We start from the raw sequence: 18,523 nt of genomic DNA on the forward strand, positions 1-18,523 counted from the left end.
TTGCCTCGATCCCAATCCAGGCGAAGACTGCCTCACAACTATACTTTAGCAACAATATCCTCAATGGGACTAGGGTTCTTCTGCCCCCATTACTTCCTAGGTTTCTGTAATTGTCAGTGAGATATAAGGAAAGGAGAACTGGCTTGAAATCTAGGAGCCCAAGGGTGAGTTCCCTCTAAGCCACCCCAGATGTAACCTTGAGCATATTTCTTTTTCTAGACCTGGGAGTTTCCTTATCTGCAAAGTGGCAAATTGGGCTGCCCACATGGGCTCTAGCTGCCTCACAACTCTAACAATATTCTACTCTGACACTTCTTTGCTTAAGGAATGACAATGACAACCTTTCTCCTCCCAGGATCACAGCTGTTACTTACTGTTTTCCAGCTTGCACTGTCCTTTACATCCAGTAATGAGCCCCAGTCTTTCCACTGTAGATGTCAGTTCCTTGTCTCCTTCATTCATAAAATATTCGTTTTACATTCATGGAGTGTTACTAATGTTTAAGGCACTTTGCTAGATCCTGCGAATGGCCAAAGACAAAATCCTTGCCCTAGAAGAATTTACCATCTTAATGGAGATACATACATACAGTAGTGGGGGGCAGAAAGCAGCATCATTTAAGGGGAACCTAGGAAGGCTTCAGAAAGGATGAATGGCCTTGAATGTCACCCCGAGGAGTTGGGGTTTTATCCGAGGGAAGGGTGGAGGACGGGCTGTACCTTGATTTAGACAACATTCCTGTCAGTTATTGGGAAAAGGTGGTTATTGGGCACTGAAACGGTCAAAGCTGATGGCAGGATAACCAAGTAGGGGAAAACGGTGGCCTTCCAAAAACTTTTCTGGCCCTTGCTTGGACCACTACTACGGTGAGGCGACCGATGCCTCACGGCCTCTTCCAGCTCACTGTCCTCCACTCGGTGTCTGCCTAGAGGCCACCATCGACCCTCGGCAGCAGCGTCACAGAGAGCCGGACCGCGCGAGGCCACGGGGAGGGCGCTTCCCGCGACGTCGCGAGATTTCCCGAGAGCCGCCGCCAGACCGGGAGCGTCCAGTCGCCCGGCAACGGCCCCTGGGCCGCGCCTGGACCTAGGGCGGGCGAAACTTATCAAACCGGAGTTACCGGCCCGACTCGTCCTGCGAGCGGTGAGGTGCCCTCAGGGAAGAAGCTTGGGGACGGAGGAAACCCTAGAGCCATATTTCTCAAACTCGCCTGCCACTCGTACTTTCCTGGGTCACTTGCTAAAATGTAGATCCCTGGGCCCTATATCTAGACATCTAGAACTTCCAGAGAAAGTCTGGAAGTACGTACTTTTAACAAATGGCTGGGATCAGGCAAGGTTGACAGCTGTACAAGGTGGAGACACGGGTGGAGGGGTGGCCGCGGGGCTGAAGGAGCGAGATCCAAGGGCGGGGATCTCAGTTTTGAAAGAGTTTTGAAAAGCCTTAGGACTGGAGCGGGCGATTTCGAGCATCTGGAAGCCACTGAGCCTGGGACTCGCTAAGTGGAAATGTAGGTAGTTAGAACTAAATTCAGAAAACTGATGTCCACCGCATCTGGCCTGTGGGAGCCCAGGGAGATGAAAGCCAAGGAGTTGATTAAAGTCCATTCCCAGAGTACCTGTAAAGCACCTCTAAGCTGTCCCCACTGGCGATCTGGAAAGAGAAAGATATCCTAACAAGCGGATATCTAGTGGGGGAAAATTATGGAAAAGCAGTTTCTCAAACTTTAGAAAACAATGAAACTCTTTTAAAAGAAAACCAAGGATACCCACAAGGGTTGACATAATTATTTTTATTATGGGGCCGGCCCGTGACTCACTCGGGAGAGTGCAGTGCTGATAACACCAAGGCCCCAGGTTCGGATCCCATATAGGGATGGCTGGTTGGCTCGCTGGCTGAGCGTGGTGCTGACAACGCCAAATCAAGGGTTAAGATCCCCTTACCGGTCATCTTTTAAAAAAAAAAATTTTTTTATTATAATGTTTTAAAATGTATCCAAATCCACATTAGGTTCAGTATAAACGTCTGAAGCTTATAATTTATCTAAAACTATAAAACTACAATACCAATAAAGTTTAAATTAATATTATTTTAACAAGATGAATGTGGTATTTTGATGAAACTAATCCTCTCTTGAGGACTGCTGCAGTGCAGGTTCTTTTGAGTTAACAAATCTCTATTTTGTGTTGTGGGTTGTTTCAATTCTCCCCCTTTTCATATTCAAGTCCCTGGAAAGTTTTCCTATACTTTGCTGATAAGGTCCATGAAGACAGCATAAAAAACAAACTAAAAAAGGAGGCAAAACAAGTCACAATCTGGGAAAAGATATTTGCAACACATAATCAGTAAAATATTAGTATCTGATAGACATGTGTGCGTTCTAAAGATTACTTATAAAAACACAACCCAATAGGAAAAATTGATGAGATATAAGAAATAGCAATTAACAAAAGAGGAACTCCACCTGGCCAATAAATAGGAAAATACTCTCAATCTCTCTAGTAATTAGAGAACAGATAATCAAAATACAATGAGATATTATTTTACACCCATCAGCTTGGGAAGAAGTTAAAGAATGCCAATATCAAACGTTGACAGTGGTGTAGACCGCATTGTAGAGCAATGGGAACTCTTACCTGCCAGTGGTCCCTTGGAGAACAATTTCGCAGTATATAGTAAAGTTGAAAATGTGCAACCCAGAAGTGGCCTCTCCTAGTTTTAAACCTTAAAGAAGCTCTTACTTATGTGCTAAAGGTGACATATACAAGAATCATAAACGTAATATTGTAAAAACTAAACCATGGATACACCCAAAGATTGATCATCAGGAGAAATAAATCTCTAACAATAGAACACTAGACAACAGCATAAATATTCTAGAGCTACACACATCAACACAGATGACTCTCACAAACAAAATATTAAGCAGAAAAAAAAAGCTGGAGATGATAATATGAATGGCATGTAAAATTTTGAAAAACAGTACTGTGTATCATTTAGGTATATATATACATCTGTAGTAAAAGTATAAAGACACGAGTGGGGATGCTTAAATTTAAGATAAATCCTAAATTTAAGAGACTGAAGAGAAAGATATAGAGGGATTTCAAATATATTTGTAATGTTTTATATTTTAAATTGACCTGTGGGCCCATGAGTTGTTATATTATTCTTTACACTTTTATGAAAAATTTTATGTAATATTTTCAAGGCAAGATTTTTAAAAGTTATTTTTACTTAATTAGCCACTTTGTTCAGAGTATTATTGTCATAAAATGCAATCTGAAAAGGTAACAATAAACCTAAAATTTTGTTATAAAAGTAACCACAAATATATGCAAATTCTAAAAATCTATGAAGATTTTAAAATTTTATTCTGTAGATTATATTTTGCATTCTGATGACTCTTAAGATATATATCTTCAAATATTTTACTGGGGGCAATTTACTATAACATAGTCCGGGTAATAATATGCCAGTGTGTGAGGACACAGATTTAATTTATCATCTCCTGAATTCATTTTTCCTCCTAAGCCCTGATTTCATGTCCAGAATACTGCACAAATTGAGATATCTGGTTGGTGGAAATTCCACATACATTGGAATATACAATTAGGAAAACTGGGATGTTAATCACTTAAATAGCTATCCTTCCTACATGATTAAAAAAAATAGGTTACCTCAAACTACAAGAGAGGAGAAGATTTAAAAGTAAAAGTGAATGAGTATTGTGCATTTAATTAATTTTGGTGTTTTAAATCTTTTTATTAAAAAAGTTAAATCTATTAACTTAGAAAATACCTCAATGTCCTCAAAAATATCTATGAATTATCAAATAGTTTTATATAGGAAAACTAAAGAGTAAGTCAAAATAAATTTTCCTAAATTGCTATGTGATATCATAATATTCCTTTTTTTCTTTAATTTTTAGAAAGTTGAAAATAAACAATACCTAAACCTGCTTCTTGACATGGTATCAGAACAGAGTTATTGCTGAGAGTTTGATTTATAGAGAAATCATGGTTCGACTGACCTTGGATCTAATTGCCAAAAACAGCAATCTTAAACCCCGTAAAGAAGAAACCATTTCACAGTGCCTGAAGAAAATAACTCATATAAATTTTTCAGACAAAAATATAGATGCAATTGTAAGAACTCTGAAATTATTTCCTCTTATATAATTAACGGTATAAAGTTTAGAAGTTGGTTTGAGGGTGTACTTAATATATTAACAATATTCTGATTATACTTATTAAATATATTTTTATCAGTAAGCTTTATATTATGTTTTCATTTTAATTTCTTACTTATGATATTAAACTTATTAAAATTAAGTCTCTATAAAGTATAGCACTGATTTTTAAATATATATATGTTACTTATATATGTTACTGTTCCTCTACAATACTCTATAATGTAGCAAACTAGAATTCACAACACATGCCAGAAAATAATTTCAGAGATAACTAATTTTGTATTATTCCAGAGCTTTGGAATATAATTTTTTTATATTTATCAAAATGTTAACAAGTAACTAAGTAAGTACCATCTTTCAAAAGTTTAACATTGAAATCTTTTTTGCACATAATTCAACTGGTTATGTAAATATATGTTTATATGTATGTTGTACTGGATCAGTTATATCAGACAAGATTATGTTTACTTGGATATATTCCAAAACTGCATTTTTCTCAATGTTAAGGTAATTCTTCACTTTAATTTGGGAAACGTTAAAGGCTGCAGTGATCTTCTTAGGCCATTTGTATTAGTATTTGTTGTCAACAATAAACGCTAAGGACTATAGATGAGAAGTTTTCTAAAACCTTGGAAGCTACTTGAAGGCAGGATCATGTCTATTTTGTTCACATCATTCTAAATCCCCCAATCGATATAATGCCTGACTCATTTTAAGTGCTTAATAAATATTTATTGAATGAATGAAGCTCCAGGCAAAATTGTCAATTCAGAAATGCTCATTTTTGTGCAGAGACCCAACCCAGCTTCTATTCTATGTGCCTTTCTGGTTTGCTGCTGATCCCTCTCCCCATGAATCCAGCTGCCCAAACTTTATGTTTCTCTTTTGTTGCCACGAGTTCTCTACCTCATTATACCATATACAGGGTGCTTTCTCCAGAGAGCCCCCATTTCATGCTATTTTGTCCTCACATCAATCAATACTCCAGCATGGATAAACTTTGGTAGGAGGAAAGCGAAAAAGCAAACTGGTGAAAGTAATTACACTAAAGTGAGACTAACTTGTAAGCTTAAAATGCTATTTTGTCCTCACATCAATCAATACTCCAGCATGGATAAACTTTGGTAGGAGGAAAGCAAAAAAGCAAACTGGTGAAAGTAATTACACTAAAGTGAGACTAACTTGTAAGCTTAAAATTCACAAAATTTGGCTGTATAACCTAATGAAGGCAGGGATGTTTTTGAGCAGAAATTCACTCTACCTCTTGTCTGCTTACCCTAGGCTGCCTCAACTACCACACAAGAAATGACAGCCTTTTAAAAATACCTCTATTTTTTATCTCATAAGTAATTGGTGTTAATTTTTATAAAATACATTTGAAAAGAATGTAGTCCTACCATTCAGAGATAACCACTTTTAACATTTAGAAGACGTCCTTCCAGTCTTTTTTTTCTAGGCATGTATTCATATAATTTTAAAATAGTGTGTCATATTGAATGTACTGAATTATGTATGTAATTTCACTTAATTATGTATCATGAAATCTATAAGATATTACTAAAGAAGCTAAAGGATATTTAATGATTTTACAGTATTCCCTTCAATAGCATTATTATAGATTTTTTTATTAATCCATTACTCTTGAATATATAGATGACTTCCAAATTTCAGTATTACAAAAAACAGTTTACTTTCAATCCTACAGAAAGATTAAGCCCTGATTGAAAATGTTAGGGCAATAATTTGTTTAAATGCATTAATTTGTTTAAATGCATTAATTTGTTTAATGAGCCTAATTGCCTACAAGGAGAACTTCTTGCACTGGGAAAATCTTTTCAACAAATACAATTTTATTGATATAGTTACAGAATACTAAAGCCTAGAACTTATTTTGTAATCATTCTAGTCTTGTTTTAACTGTGCTAAAAACAGAGAAATTCTGTTCTTTTAAATTAACCTTAAGGAAATTTGCAGAATGTTCAAGTGAAAATCTTTCTTAAAAACAAACTTCTAAATTTTCAGGAGAAATTAAATATGACCTGTTTTTGTTTTCCTTTTAGGAAGACCTCTCTCTTTGCAAAAATCTTAGCGTTTTATATTTATATGATAACCGAATTAGTAAAATTGCTAACTTGAATTATGCCACAAATCTAACCCATCTATACCTACAAAACAATTGTATTTCATGTATAGAGAACCTCAGGTCATTAAAGAAACTGGAAAAACTGTAAGTGCTTTTCTTTTTAAGTAAGATAATTGTCATCATTATCGTACTTATATTTTATGAAAATTGAATATGAAATTGAGTCCAAATCTGACATTGTTTTTGTGAACAAGCCTCAATTTTTATTCCCTTGTTCTATTATTAACACAAAAGAAATTGTTTTAGGGCCGGCCTGGTGGCGCACTGGATAGTGCGCCGCTTGGGAAGCGCGGCGGCGCTCCCGCCCGAGGGTTCGGATCCCACATACGGACCGGTTCCCGCTCACTGGCTGAGCGAGGCGCGGGAGCAACACCGAGGGTTGCAATCCTGTTGCCGGTCCCCGGTCCGGTACGGGGGCAACACTGAGGGTTGCGATCCATTGCCGGACACGGAAAAAGACAAAAAAAAAAAAAGAAATTGTTTTACATGTAATTTGTATTTTATTAAGCCTGAAATGCTTTTCTTTTCTGGTTGGGTGAGTTGGCTTAAGGACTTATAGGGCCATGTAAAATATCCTCATGTAGGCTAGTGGTGAAAAAAGTTTCCATGGAATCTAGATGAGTTCTGTCCCTTTAGAGTCACACATCTCAAAAAGTCAAGGTGATAGAACTGATAATGTTGATGTAGATTTGATTGTAAAAAGGCATTTACTGCCTATAATGGTAATAATTAGGCAATGAAGAGTAGTGGAACCAATTTCCCCAGACTGGAATAACCATCCTGCTTCCCAAAAAGTGGGCCAAGGGCCTCAGAATAGGGATGCAAGAGTGGGGTAGAAAATAATTATTAAAAAGGCAGACTACTTGGTTTCAACCTAGATATCCAAATTAGAATCTCTGGGGGTTAGGCCCAGAAATCTGCATTTTTTTTTTCCTTTTTGTCTTTTTTCATGACCGGCAACGGATCGCAACCCTCGGTGTTGCTCCCTGCACCTCGCTCAGCCAGTGAGTGGGAACCGGTCCATATGTGGGATCCAAACCCTCGGCAGGAGCGCCGCCGTGCTTCCCAAGCGGCACACTGTAGCAGTGCGCCACCGGGCCGGCCCAGAAATCTGCATTTTTAAACATACAACCCAAGTGATCCTTCTGCACTCTAACATACAAGGAGCCCTGGTAGATAGTTTAATAAGGACTATTTCAATCCTATTGCTTTAAAATATATATATATTTTTAAGACTAAATTAAATGTAAGAATATAATTTGATGTCAGTTAGATAAACTGTCTGTAGATTCAATAATAAACACAACTTTCTGCATGTATAATTTTCACACAGCTTAATGATTTTGTTATTATACTAAATTAAATGTAAGAATATAATTTGATGTCAGTTAGATAAACTGTCTGTAGATTCAATATAAACACAACTTTCTGCATGTATAATTTTCACACAGCTTAATGATTTTGTTATTATGCTTTTATCATGTTTAAAGACCATGGTGTTCTCAGAATGTCTATCTAGAAGTGTGTCTATGCTTTGCAGGTATCTGGGAGGCAATTACATTGCTGTCATAGAAGGTTTAGAAGGATTGCAAGAACTAAGAGAGCTTCATGTTGAGAGTCAGAGGCTTCCCCTTGGAGAGAAACTTCTGTTTGATCCAAGAACTCTTCATTCTCTGGCAGTAAGGCCACATTTGAATATTTTGACAAGGAATATAATGATTAGCAAGTTATAATGGGACAGGGAGGTGGTGAAGGTATATTTGGACATTGTACATACTCTGCATGTTCATATGGCCAGTTGAAAGTTTATTTTGAGAACTGAAGCTGATTTTCCCACATAATGTCTCAGAGATTCAACATCTATAGGGTGGAGATGATAATGCCTGCCTCTTTGGGTAACAAAAGAATCAAAAGAAGGATGTGAAAAGGTTATGTAAACTGAAGTTCTAATACAGATGTTAATTCATTAATAATTTGGACCTTGATGATTCTCATGGCTCAAAATTTAAAATTTTAGGAGAAAGCCTAAGGAAAGAGGACTGCACAATTATGTAGCAAATTTTACACAATCTAGAGAGCCATTGCAATGATAAGTCATTTTCTCTCTAGATCCTGATTTGATTATGGTTGCACTACATACAGCTCTGCCTCATCAGAACTAAGTAGGCCTAGGAGCACTGGGTTTGGGCTCTGACTATGTCACCCGACAACCAGTCACATTGCATGCAGGTGCCACAATAAATTGAGAAGCAGAGGGCACCACTGAGGCTCTTGCTAATCCTCAAAATAGGGAATTTGTTCTGACCCTACCTTTAATTTCATGGGCAGAAGACATAAATGGGGCGTGGTTGTTGTTTTACAAATTTCTGTCTGTTTTATTTCACAGGGCCCAGAAATGGAAGACAGTAGATTTTTATTTATTTATTTATTTTCTTTTATTTCTAGTGGATGGTTTTTGATCCAAAGTTATAACCGTTTAGAGGTAGTTCTTTAAATTGGAAAAGAAGTGACCTGGATTCTATCCTACCCCCTTCACACTTACCATAGAACCAACTGTCACCAACTTCAGCTCAACCTCAAGTGATACAATTAGACTGACCCCAGTGTGGGGATGGCTAGTTTTCTTACAAAACACCATTGAAAACATTTTTGCTGGTTCAATTTTTGCATAAATTCAATTAGATTCTGAAATTCTAAACATAAGACATCATTCTTTCAATTTCCAAATCTTAAAGGGTACTGGGAAGCGTTTTTTCTAAAGGTTGGCTGTGTGTGAATGCCTTGGCGGGTATTCCTGGGCCTTATATTTTACAATGACTTTGATTCAGTGTTACTGTATTCCATATTTATGTCCTCATTAACAGCTAACATCAATATTCTTGTTAAGTAACGAATTATTTTATGTTCTGAACATATGGATTGTCAAGAGAAAACTGTATAGAAAGGTAGAGATAAAAATGAAAACCAGACAGTCATTATGGTCACATTTCCTATTTAGAAAAACAAAGACAAAAACTGTCTCTTCTTATATAAGTAAAATCTTAGTGATAATTTGTTTATTTTATTTATTTGTTTATTTTTCTCTATCCCCCTCTGGACCTCCCCACGGTACTTAAGATAATTTGTTTAAACTGCAATAAGCATTTTTCTACATTGTATTATCATTTGTTTATTGGAGCATCTTTTTTCTTTTCTTTTTTTTTTTGCTGGCCAGTACACAGATCGGTACCACACTCTAATGACCTGAGCTAACTGGCCAGTTTTCTTTGCTTCTTGATTCCTGGCTTCCTTATTCTATAAAGTTGTCTTTATTTTGGAAGAGGAAAATAGGACTTATGTAGGAACTATAGGCAAAAAGAGTAAGTTATATCACATACTATAGTTCTAAAATTTCCATCTGAAAAAAATATGGGATGGAAACAAAAACTCCATGGCTTTTGATTCTCTTACCTAAATTGCAAAACAGCTTGAACTGATAAAACTTTTCAAGGATTAGGGTTTCTGGTTGCTATATATAGTATTTAGACTATTTACTAACGCTAATTTAGTTATTTTTCTTACAGAAATCTCTCTCTATATTGAATATCAGCAATAATAATATTGATGACATAAGAGACTTAGAAGTACTGGAGAATCTTAATCAGCTCATAGCAGTTGACAACCAACTTCTACATGTCAAGGTAGTATAAAGAATAATTAATTTTAAAATTTTTATATGAAATTCTGGTTGAAAAATACGTGTTGAAATAGCTATAAAATGTATCACTTCAAAAACTGTTCTGGATTTGTTCTAAAACTAGCTTATGAATCTCTGATTTGTAATGTATTTATTTGCATAATTCTGCCCTCTTATCTGGTTTTCTCTTCCACATCCCAATGCCTTCTTTCCTCACCAACAGAAAAAAAAGTTTCTCTGAGAAGAAAGTACAGATGGTCCCTGTCTTAAATGTTCACAACTGAAAAGGGGTTTTGTTGAATACAGATGAAAAAAGATAGAGAGGTCTAGGCTAAGAAGTAAAGTCCAATAAAGGGGTAATATTATTTGGGGATAGGCAATTCTGGGAGCTTTCTTTTCATTGAGTGATCAAGAACTGTGCAGTTTGAAAGTGGTTAAAATGGCCTGGTCACAAATACAGACCGTCCTGACTTAAAATGGTCCCACTTAAGATTTCTCAACTTCAAAATGGTATGAAAGTGATACACATTTAGTAGAAACTGTACTTCGAGTACCCATATGCCATTCTGCTTTTTCACTTTCAGTACAGTATTCAATAAATTACATGAGATATTCAACACTTTATTATAAAATAGTTTTGTGTTAGATAATTTTGGGCAACTGTAAGATAACGTAGGTGTTCTGAGCATGTTTAATGTAGGCTAGGCTAAGCTATGTTGCTTAGTAGGTTAAATGTATTAAATGCATTTTTGACTTAAAGATATTTTCACCTTAAGATGGGTTTATCAGGATGTAACTCCAGCATAAGTCAAGGAGCCTCTGTATATGCTTTTCCCCCTCTGTTTTATTTTTCCATCAAACTTTTCTTTCTAGAGATTATATTTCTTTCTCCTTAACTCTGACCTCCCAATGAATGAGTTTCTAATAACTCTGACTAGACCTGAACTCTCTCCTGGCTGCTCCTATTTGGGGAAGTACCCTGGATCTTGAACTTATTCTAATTTGTACTAGCTATATTCATGTCATGTTATATATCATACCATGCCATATTCATTCAATTATCCATTTATTCAAACATGTATTGGGCACCTATATATTTGTCAGGCACTATACTACTTGGTGTAGAACACAGGAAGGAAGGATACAGTCCCAGGTCTCAAGAAACCTACAGTCAACAGGTAATGAGACTATGACATGATTCTGTTTTCGTAAGTATTGCATTAGCTCTAACTCGGCCTGGAGCTAGGGAAGGCTTCCTGGAAATAGTCATCCATGAGCTGAGCCATTACTATAACCTCAAAGTTTCTGGTCTGGCAGTGGGATGGGCTATGGTTTAATTTCTTAACATGGGGACCACAGGAGGAAGAATGGACTTCTTTTCTCCATAAACAGAGCTCTTGTTTTCAGAACTACTGCCAGACAGCCATCTTCTGACCCTAAAAAAAAGTTACCATGGCCTTATTTCCAAATTCAGACCAATCACCTGGCTATTACCACAACTGCTATAAGCAATAGATAATTAGGAAAACAAATATATATATTTTAGTACAAATGAATTATTCAAATTATCAAAAATGCCACTGAACAATCAGGGTGGATTTTTAACATAAAAAGACCATTAGTAAGCTTGACTCACTCAGTTATTTCAACTTACAACATGAAAGATGTAAGGAGTTCATGGAATAAATTCTGAATTCAAAAACATTTTAAATTTTAGAGTGCTCTTCTAGACTTATTCATTGGGCATTTTGTATTCATTTTCAGAATTATGTTATTTTCCTATGATGTTGCAGTATTTGTAACAATAACATGATTTTATAATAGAATGATATTTATAATAGAATAATATGTATATACATATATACAGTACATGTGATCCTATTCAAAGTGATGTAGACTGGAGTATAGGTCTTTGATGTGAATAGAGATGACCTGGGCTAATGCAATGTCCCACATTGAACCCCATGAGAAATGGGTACAGAGTGGCCAAGCACAGAAGCTCACCTTTCCTTGGGAGAGAATGGTGGAGAATTCCAGTCTCCCAAACTGGCCTCAATTTTAACTCCCAAACTGGCCTCAATGTGCAGGATAAGTATTTTCCCTAAACGTTTTTGTGAGCCCAGGTTCTAAGCACAATGCTTGGGAAATAAATATTCAGTAATGGAGGGCCGGCCCGTGGCTCACTTGGAAGAGTTTGGTGTTGGTAACACCAAGGCTGAGGGTTCGGATCCTTATATAGGGATGGCTGGTTAGCTCACTTAGGAGAGTGTGGTGCTGATGACACCAAGTCAAGGGTTAAGATCCCCTTACCGGTCATCTTTTGGGGGAAAAAAAAAAATTCAGTAATGGGTGTTGTATATATGAATATATCTTGAAACATCTGGTTAGTTATCAATAATAATTACCAAGACTCAGTTTAGTTATTGTCTCTACTTTTAAAGTCTTACTCTATTATGCTTTCAACAGTGAACAGAGAAGGGGAATTTGATAACAGTATAAAATTAATAGCCTTCAAATGAACCCAAAGGAAGCTTCCTGCATAACATTAAGACCAAGCCCTTTTGCCTACAATGATTGCCCTTAGGCCATGTTAATAATGCATAACTAGAATAAATGTACAACCAAAATAAATACCTTTATTACTGCTGATTATTCAATCTAATGATCAATGTCTAAATAACCAAATCCTCATTTTTTAAGAATTAACTTGATATCCTCTGTGTAGCTTTTCCTGAATCGCCCCATCAAGTTAGTCTATTCAGAAATATTTATTATATTCTGTGTGCCAAGCATTTTTCTAGGCCCTTGGAGAAACATTTTCTAGGCCCTTGGAGAAACACTGGCGATACTGTGATAAATAACGCAGACATAGTCTCTACCCTAAGGAACTTATATTACAGTAGGGTGGGGTGGGGGGAGGAATAGTCTGAAAATACATAAGCAGAGAAGATTGTGAACAATGCTATGAAGGAATTAAATAGGATGATGTAACAGAAAAGGGGTCAGTGGATATTTTAGATGAGGTTGTCAAGAAAGGCCTCTGAGGGAAAGATATTTCCATTGAGATCTGAAGGATGAGAAAGAAGAAAGATGTGCAAAAGCTAGGGAAATAACATGCCAGTTATAGGAAACAGCTCATGCAAAGGCTTTGAGGTCAAAGAGAGTTTAGGATATCAAAGGAACCAAATAAAGGCCAGTTCACTGTGGTAGGGTCTCTAGTGCCTAGCTCAATTTCTGACACATTGTAGGTGCCTAATAAATAATTGTTAACTGAATGAAGAGGCAATAGTACAATATGAGATTAGAAATAAAGGCATAGGGGCCAGATCATAAAGGTCCTTTCAGGACATGATTATGAATTTGGGCTTTATTCTAAACGCAGTAGAAAGTTACAGAAAGGATTATATATTTTGAAAAGCTTTCTCTATCTGATATGTGAAGAATGAGTTTCAAGAATGACAGCAAAGAGATTGGTTGGGAGACTATAGCAGAAGTTAAGTAAGAGAAGATGGTTGCTTGGAGATGAAGACGAATGGGTGGATTGGAGATATATTTTTAGGAACAACCCATGTAACTTTTTGATGAGTAGAATGTAGGAATAAAGGAAAAGGAGAAATCAAGAATGACTTCTAGGTTTTTGTGAGGAACTGGAAAAACAGTGGTAACCTTTATGAGTTGGGGGAAACTAGGGAAGGAATAGAATTCCTCCTACTGAAATGCATATTGGACATTAAAATGGATATGTCATGTAGGTAGCTGGCATTCAAAGAGAAGTAAGATTGGAAGTTTGAGAGTCGACAGCATTTACATGATACTTAGAGCTATAAGACTAGGTGAAAGACAGTAGAAACAGAATAAATGAGGCCAAGACCAAGCATAGAAACACTCCAACATTTACAGATCGGTTAGAAAAGAAGGCTCCAGGAGGAGTCAGTGATGTAGGAGAAGAGAAAAAGGAGCTTCCTGAAAGAGAGAGTGGCCACTTGCATTGAATGATATTGAGAGGTTAACAAGAGAGCAGATAAAAGGCTAACAGAAATGCACTGGATTTGGCAACAGTGAGATTAAGTCTGGTCAAGTATGTTTCTTGCATATTTCAGAACAGAGTGCTTTAGCAGGTATTTGCATTGTTTTTTGTTCTAACCAAAGCTACATGAACCTCTTAGAAATTTATTTCCATATTACGGTTTCAGAAATTTCTTTCAGGCTTTTCATGAAATACTTCCCCATACCTGAAATTTCATTATATAAACTTAAGGGCAAAAGAAGAGAAAATTAAGACTACCTGGATAGAATACCTTAACAAAGTTACAGGGGACAAATTTAATTTGTGAAAAAGTTAAACCAGAGAGTTTATGGGTCACAAACCACAGCAGAGGGTAATGCTGGAAATAGGCTGAATAGTGAAATGTGAGAGGGCAAATTCTTCCCTCCCTTCATGAACACAATCCAAGCCCTACTCCCAAAACCCTGCCCCCATGGCTTAAAAACCTTGGCCAAGAGTTGGAGGATTCCTCTTTATGGAAACTGACCCACCCAAGAGAAAACATTTCCCAATTCTGACATTTAAGGATTCCACAGGGGAAATGCTGGGTGCCTGATCACTTGCTTTACAGTGAGACCAACCAGTCAACAAGCTTTCTGCCCTCACACAAACAGCTCGCATTCACTTTCATGAATGAACAGGCAGCTCAGGACCAGCAGACAACTGAAAACAGCTTGTGCAATCAAAGACAGACAGACAGAAACAAAAGAAGAACTTAGAAGAAACAAAACATATGGAAGCAGGGAAAAAAACTTAAAAATCATATATAATAATTTCCTAAGAGGAACAAAAAGGATGCCATAACTTTGAAATGAAAACAGGATTCTTTTTATTTTTTAAAAAAGGAACATTAAGTGAATAAGCAAGCACTTAGAAATTAAAAATGGGATAGGATAAATTAAATATTTGATATGAAGTTTAAACTATAAAATTGAGGAAGTCTCCAAGAAAAAACAAAAATAAAAACAACGGAAAATAAGCAAGTAAAAAAGAAACTTAGAGAATTAATTCAGGAGATACAGTATATGACTAATTCAAATACTGGAATCAGAGAATAAGTGTCTTAGTCCATTTTTGCTGCTATAACAAAATGCCTGAGATTGGATAATTTATAAGAACAGAAATTTATTTCTCACAGTTTTGAGGAAGTCTAAGATCAAGGTACCAACAGGTTCGGTGTCTGGTGAGGGCTACTCGCTGTTTCCAAGATAGTGCTTTGTTATTGCATCCTCCAGAGGGGATGCATACTGTGTCCTACATGGCAGAAGAGACAGGAGGGGTGAACTTGCCCTTTTATAAGGCGCTAATCCACTCATGAGGGCTCTGCCTTCATGAGTTAATCACCTCCTAAAGGCCTCACCTCTTAATACTGTCACATTGGCAATTAAGTTTTAACATATGAATTTTGGGGACACATTGGACCATAGCAATAGTGGGAAAATGGGGAAATAAAATTATGTTTTAAAAACATATAATGGGCCATGATGTAGTAACCAGGACCAGAATCATTCTTCATGAAAAAACAAATAGAAAACTAGACAAAATATGTGAAAAAGTTTTTTCAGACATTGGACAATAGGCAGCACAGGCCTGTGGTCCCTAAGAAAAGGAAAACAAACAAGGTGAGTGCTATAATTACTGCAGCATTCTGTCTGAAGGTACTTTCCAGACCACAATGCAGGGGGAGAACAGCAAACAAGAACCATGAGAATATAAATTGTACTAGAGAAAAATCAGTCAAGGAAAAAATATGCAGAAATGACATGGAGGATGGAATTGCAAGAAAGGACTTTTAAAAAGATATTATAAATATATTCTAGTATTTAAATCATGAACACAAAGAGAAGAGAAGTGGAAAATGTACAGCAAACAAGAACCATGAGAATATAAATTGTACTAGAGAAAAATCAGTCAAGGAAAAAATACGCAGAAATGACATGGAGGATGGAATTACAAGAAAGGACTTTTAAAAAGATATTATAAATATATTCTAGTATTTAAATCATGAACACAAAGAGAAGAGAAGTGGAAAATGTGAAAAAAAAAGTAACATCTAGAGCTGAAAAATATATCTAACATGAAAAATTTGTTAGATGGGATTAAAAGTAGACTAGACATTGTACAAGAAAAGATCAGTGAACTTAAAGACAAAGCATTAGAACTACCCAAACTAAAGTATGGAAAGAAAAAAATACTAAAAAATGAAATAAAATGAGCAGAGCCTCAATGACCTGTGGCACTACCAGCATTCAAACAGGTATGTAAATGAAGTCCTATGAGGAGAAGAGGAGTAGGGATATCTTTGAAGAAATAGTGACCTCAAGTTACCCAGAGTAATCAAAACAGTCATGAAAAGAACAAAACTGGAGGACTCACATTTTCCTCTTTCAAAATTTACTACAAATCTACAGTAACCAAAACAGTGTGACAATATCATAAGTATAGACATATAAATCAGTGGAATGGGATTGGAAGTCCAGAAGTAAACCTTCACATTATGGTCAACTGATTTTTGATGAGGATGTCAAGACAATTCAATGAGGAAAGAATAGTCTTTTCAACAAAGGGTGCTGAGATAATTGGGTATCCCCATGCAAAAAAATCAGGTTGGATTTTTTACTTATGCCATAAATAAAAATGAATTCAAAATGTATCATAAACTTAAGAGTAAAAATGAAAACTATAAAACTATTAGAGGAAAACAGGGATAAGTCTTTATGACCTTGAGTTAGATAAAGCCTTCTTAAATATGACAAAAAGCATAAACAAAAAAGAAAAAGTAGATAGATTAGACTTCAACAAAACTAGCAATTTTTGTACCTCAACGAATACCATTAAGAAACTGGAGAAGACAAGCCACAAACTAAGAAAAAATATTTGTAAATCCCATATCTAATAATAGACTTATTTAGAAAATATAAAGAACTCTTGGACTTCCGGTTAAGATGGCAGAATAAACAGTCCCTAGCGTCACTCTCTCCCACAAATAGACCGATTTAAACTACAAAAACATAACATCAAGTGCATATAGAACAGGGAGACGTCCAGCGGGGGAGGCAGAAGCTCCGCAGAGACCACATGCCCTGCGGGGCCGCCGTCGCAGAATCCAGCAGATAAGCCTCACCACCACCACCCGGCTCCATTCCCAGCCCAGCCCAGTATGCACAGAATGGGGAGATGTCCGGCAAGGGAGGTGGAGGCTCCGCAGAAACCACACAACCTGTGGGGCCGCCACTGCATGATCCAGCAGGTAGGCTTCACCGTAGGCACCTGGCTCCATTCCCAGCCCAGCCTAGTGCACTCAGAGAAGGGAGACGTCCGGCAGGGGAGGCGGGAGCTCCTCGGGGACCACAATGCTGCCGTGCGATCCAGAAGCCTGGCCCAATGGGTATGGAGCACAGAGACGTCCAGCAAGGGAGACAGAAGCTCCGTAGAGTCCACACACCCTGTGGGGGGGTGGCCGCCACGTGATCCAGCAGCAGGTAGGCTTGACTGCTGCCACCCGGCTCCATCTCAAGCCTGGCCTAGCACGCACAGAGCAGGGAGACATCCTGTAGGGGAAGGGGAAGCTCTGCAGAGACCACATGCTCTGCAGTGCCTCAGCGCATCCCAGCAGCCCGGGCCAGAGTGCACGGAATGGAGAAGTCCAGCATGGGAGGTGGAAGCTCAGTAGAGACCACACACCCTGCAGTACCTCCCCATGATCCAGCAGACCGGCAGAGTCCAAGCTGACCAGAGAGGTGTCTCTCTGGAGAGGCCCAAGACCCAAGGCAACCACACACGCAAGGCACTAGTGGCCAACTGAGCAGTCACTGAGGTAGCCATACCAAATTGGCAACCACAGCAACATCTTAGTCAGTCAATAGTGTCAAACCTGTGCACTGTGAAACCCCCTGCCACAATGAATAAACATCAAAAAAAAGATACCAGAAATAAAAAAATCAAGAAAGTATACCACCAAAGGAGCAAAAAACCAAGAAAATACACCACCAAAAGTCAATAAATCTCAAACTCTAGATCCTATAGAACAAGAAGCCCTTGAAATGAATGACAGGGAATTTCGAGTGTTAATCCTAAAGAGACTGAATGAGATACAAGAAAACACAGCTAGACATCATGATGAAATGAGGAAAAGTATACAGGACCTGAAAGAGGAAATGTACAAGAAAATCAATGTCCTGAAAAAAACATGTAGCAGAACTTGCTGAACTGAAGAAGTTATTCAGGGAAATAAAAAACACATTGGAGAGTTTAACTAGCTAGCAGGATAACGGAAGTTGAAGAGAGAACCTCGGTTCTTGAAGATGGGCTGTTTGAAATAACACAAGCAGAAAAAAAAAAAAGTAGCAGAACTTGCCAAACTGAAGAAGTTATTCAGCGAAATAAAAAACACATTGGAGAGTTTAACCAGCAAGATAACGGAAGATGAAGAGAGAACCTCGGTTCTTGAAGATGGGCTCTTTG

General features: G+C 37.3%; 1 protein-coding gene across 1 annotated transcript in view; it reads left to right on the forward strand.

Moving 5' to 3' along the window:
* Positions 1–1,121: 1,121 nt before the first annotated feature.
* PPP1R42 (protein phosphatase 1, regulatory subunit 42) overlaps positions 1,122–18,523 on the forward strand; it is a 38,639-nt gene continuing 21,237 nt past the window's right edge. Inside the window, exons 1-5 of the mRNA XM_008566849.1 lie at positions 1,122–1,143; positions 3,932–4,148; positions 6,256–6,422; positions 7,879–8,017; positions 9,902–10,018. Coding sequence (XP_008565071.1) covers positions 4,020–4,148; positions 6,256–6,422; positions 7,879–8,017; positions 9,902–10,018 — 552 coding nt within the window. The 5' untranslated portion in view covers positions 1,122–1,143; positions 3,932–4,019. The remainder of the gene's footprint in view (positions 1,144–3,931; positions 4,149–6,255; positions 6,423–7,878; positions 8,018–9,901; positions 10,019–18,523) is intronic.

This window comes from Galeopterus variegatus, unplaced genomic scaffold (assembly GCF_000696425.1).
Source record: "Galeopterus variegatus unplaced genomic scaffold, G_variegatus-3.0.2 Scaffold271, whole genome shotgun sequence".
In the NCBI taxonomy this organism is placed as follows: domain Eukaryota; kingdom Metazoa; phylum Chordata; class Mammalia; order Dermoptera; family Cynocephalidae; genus Galeopterus; species Galeopterus variegatus.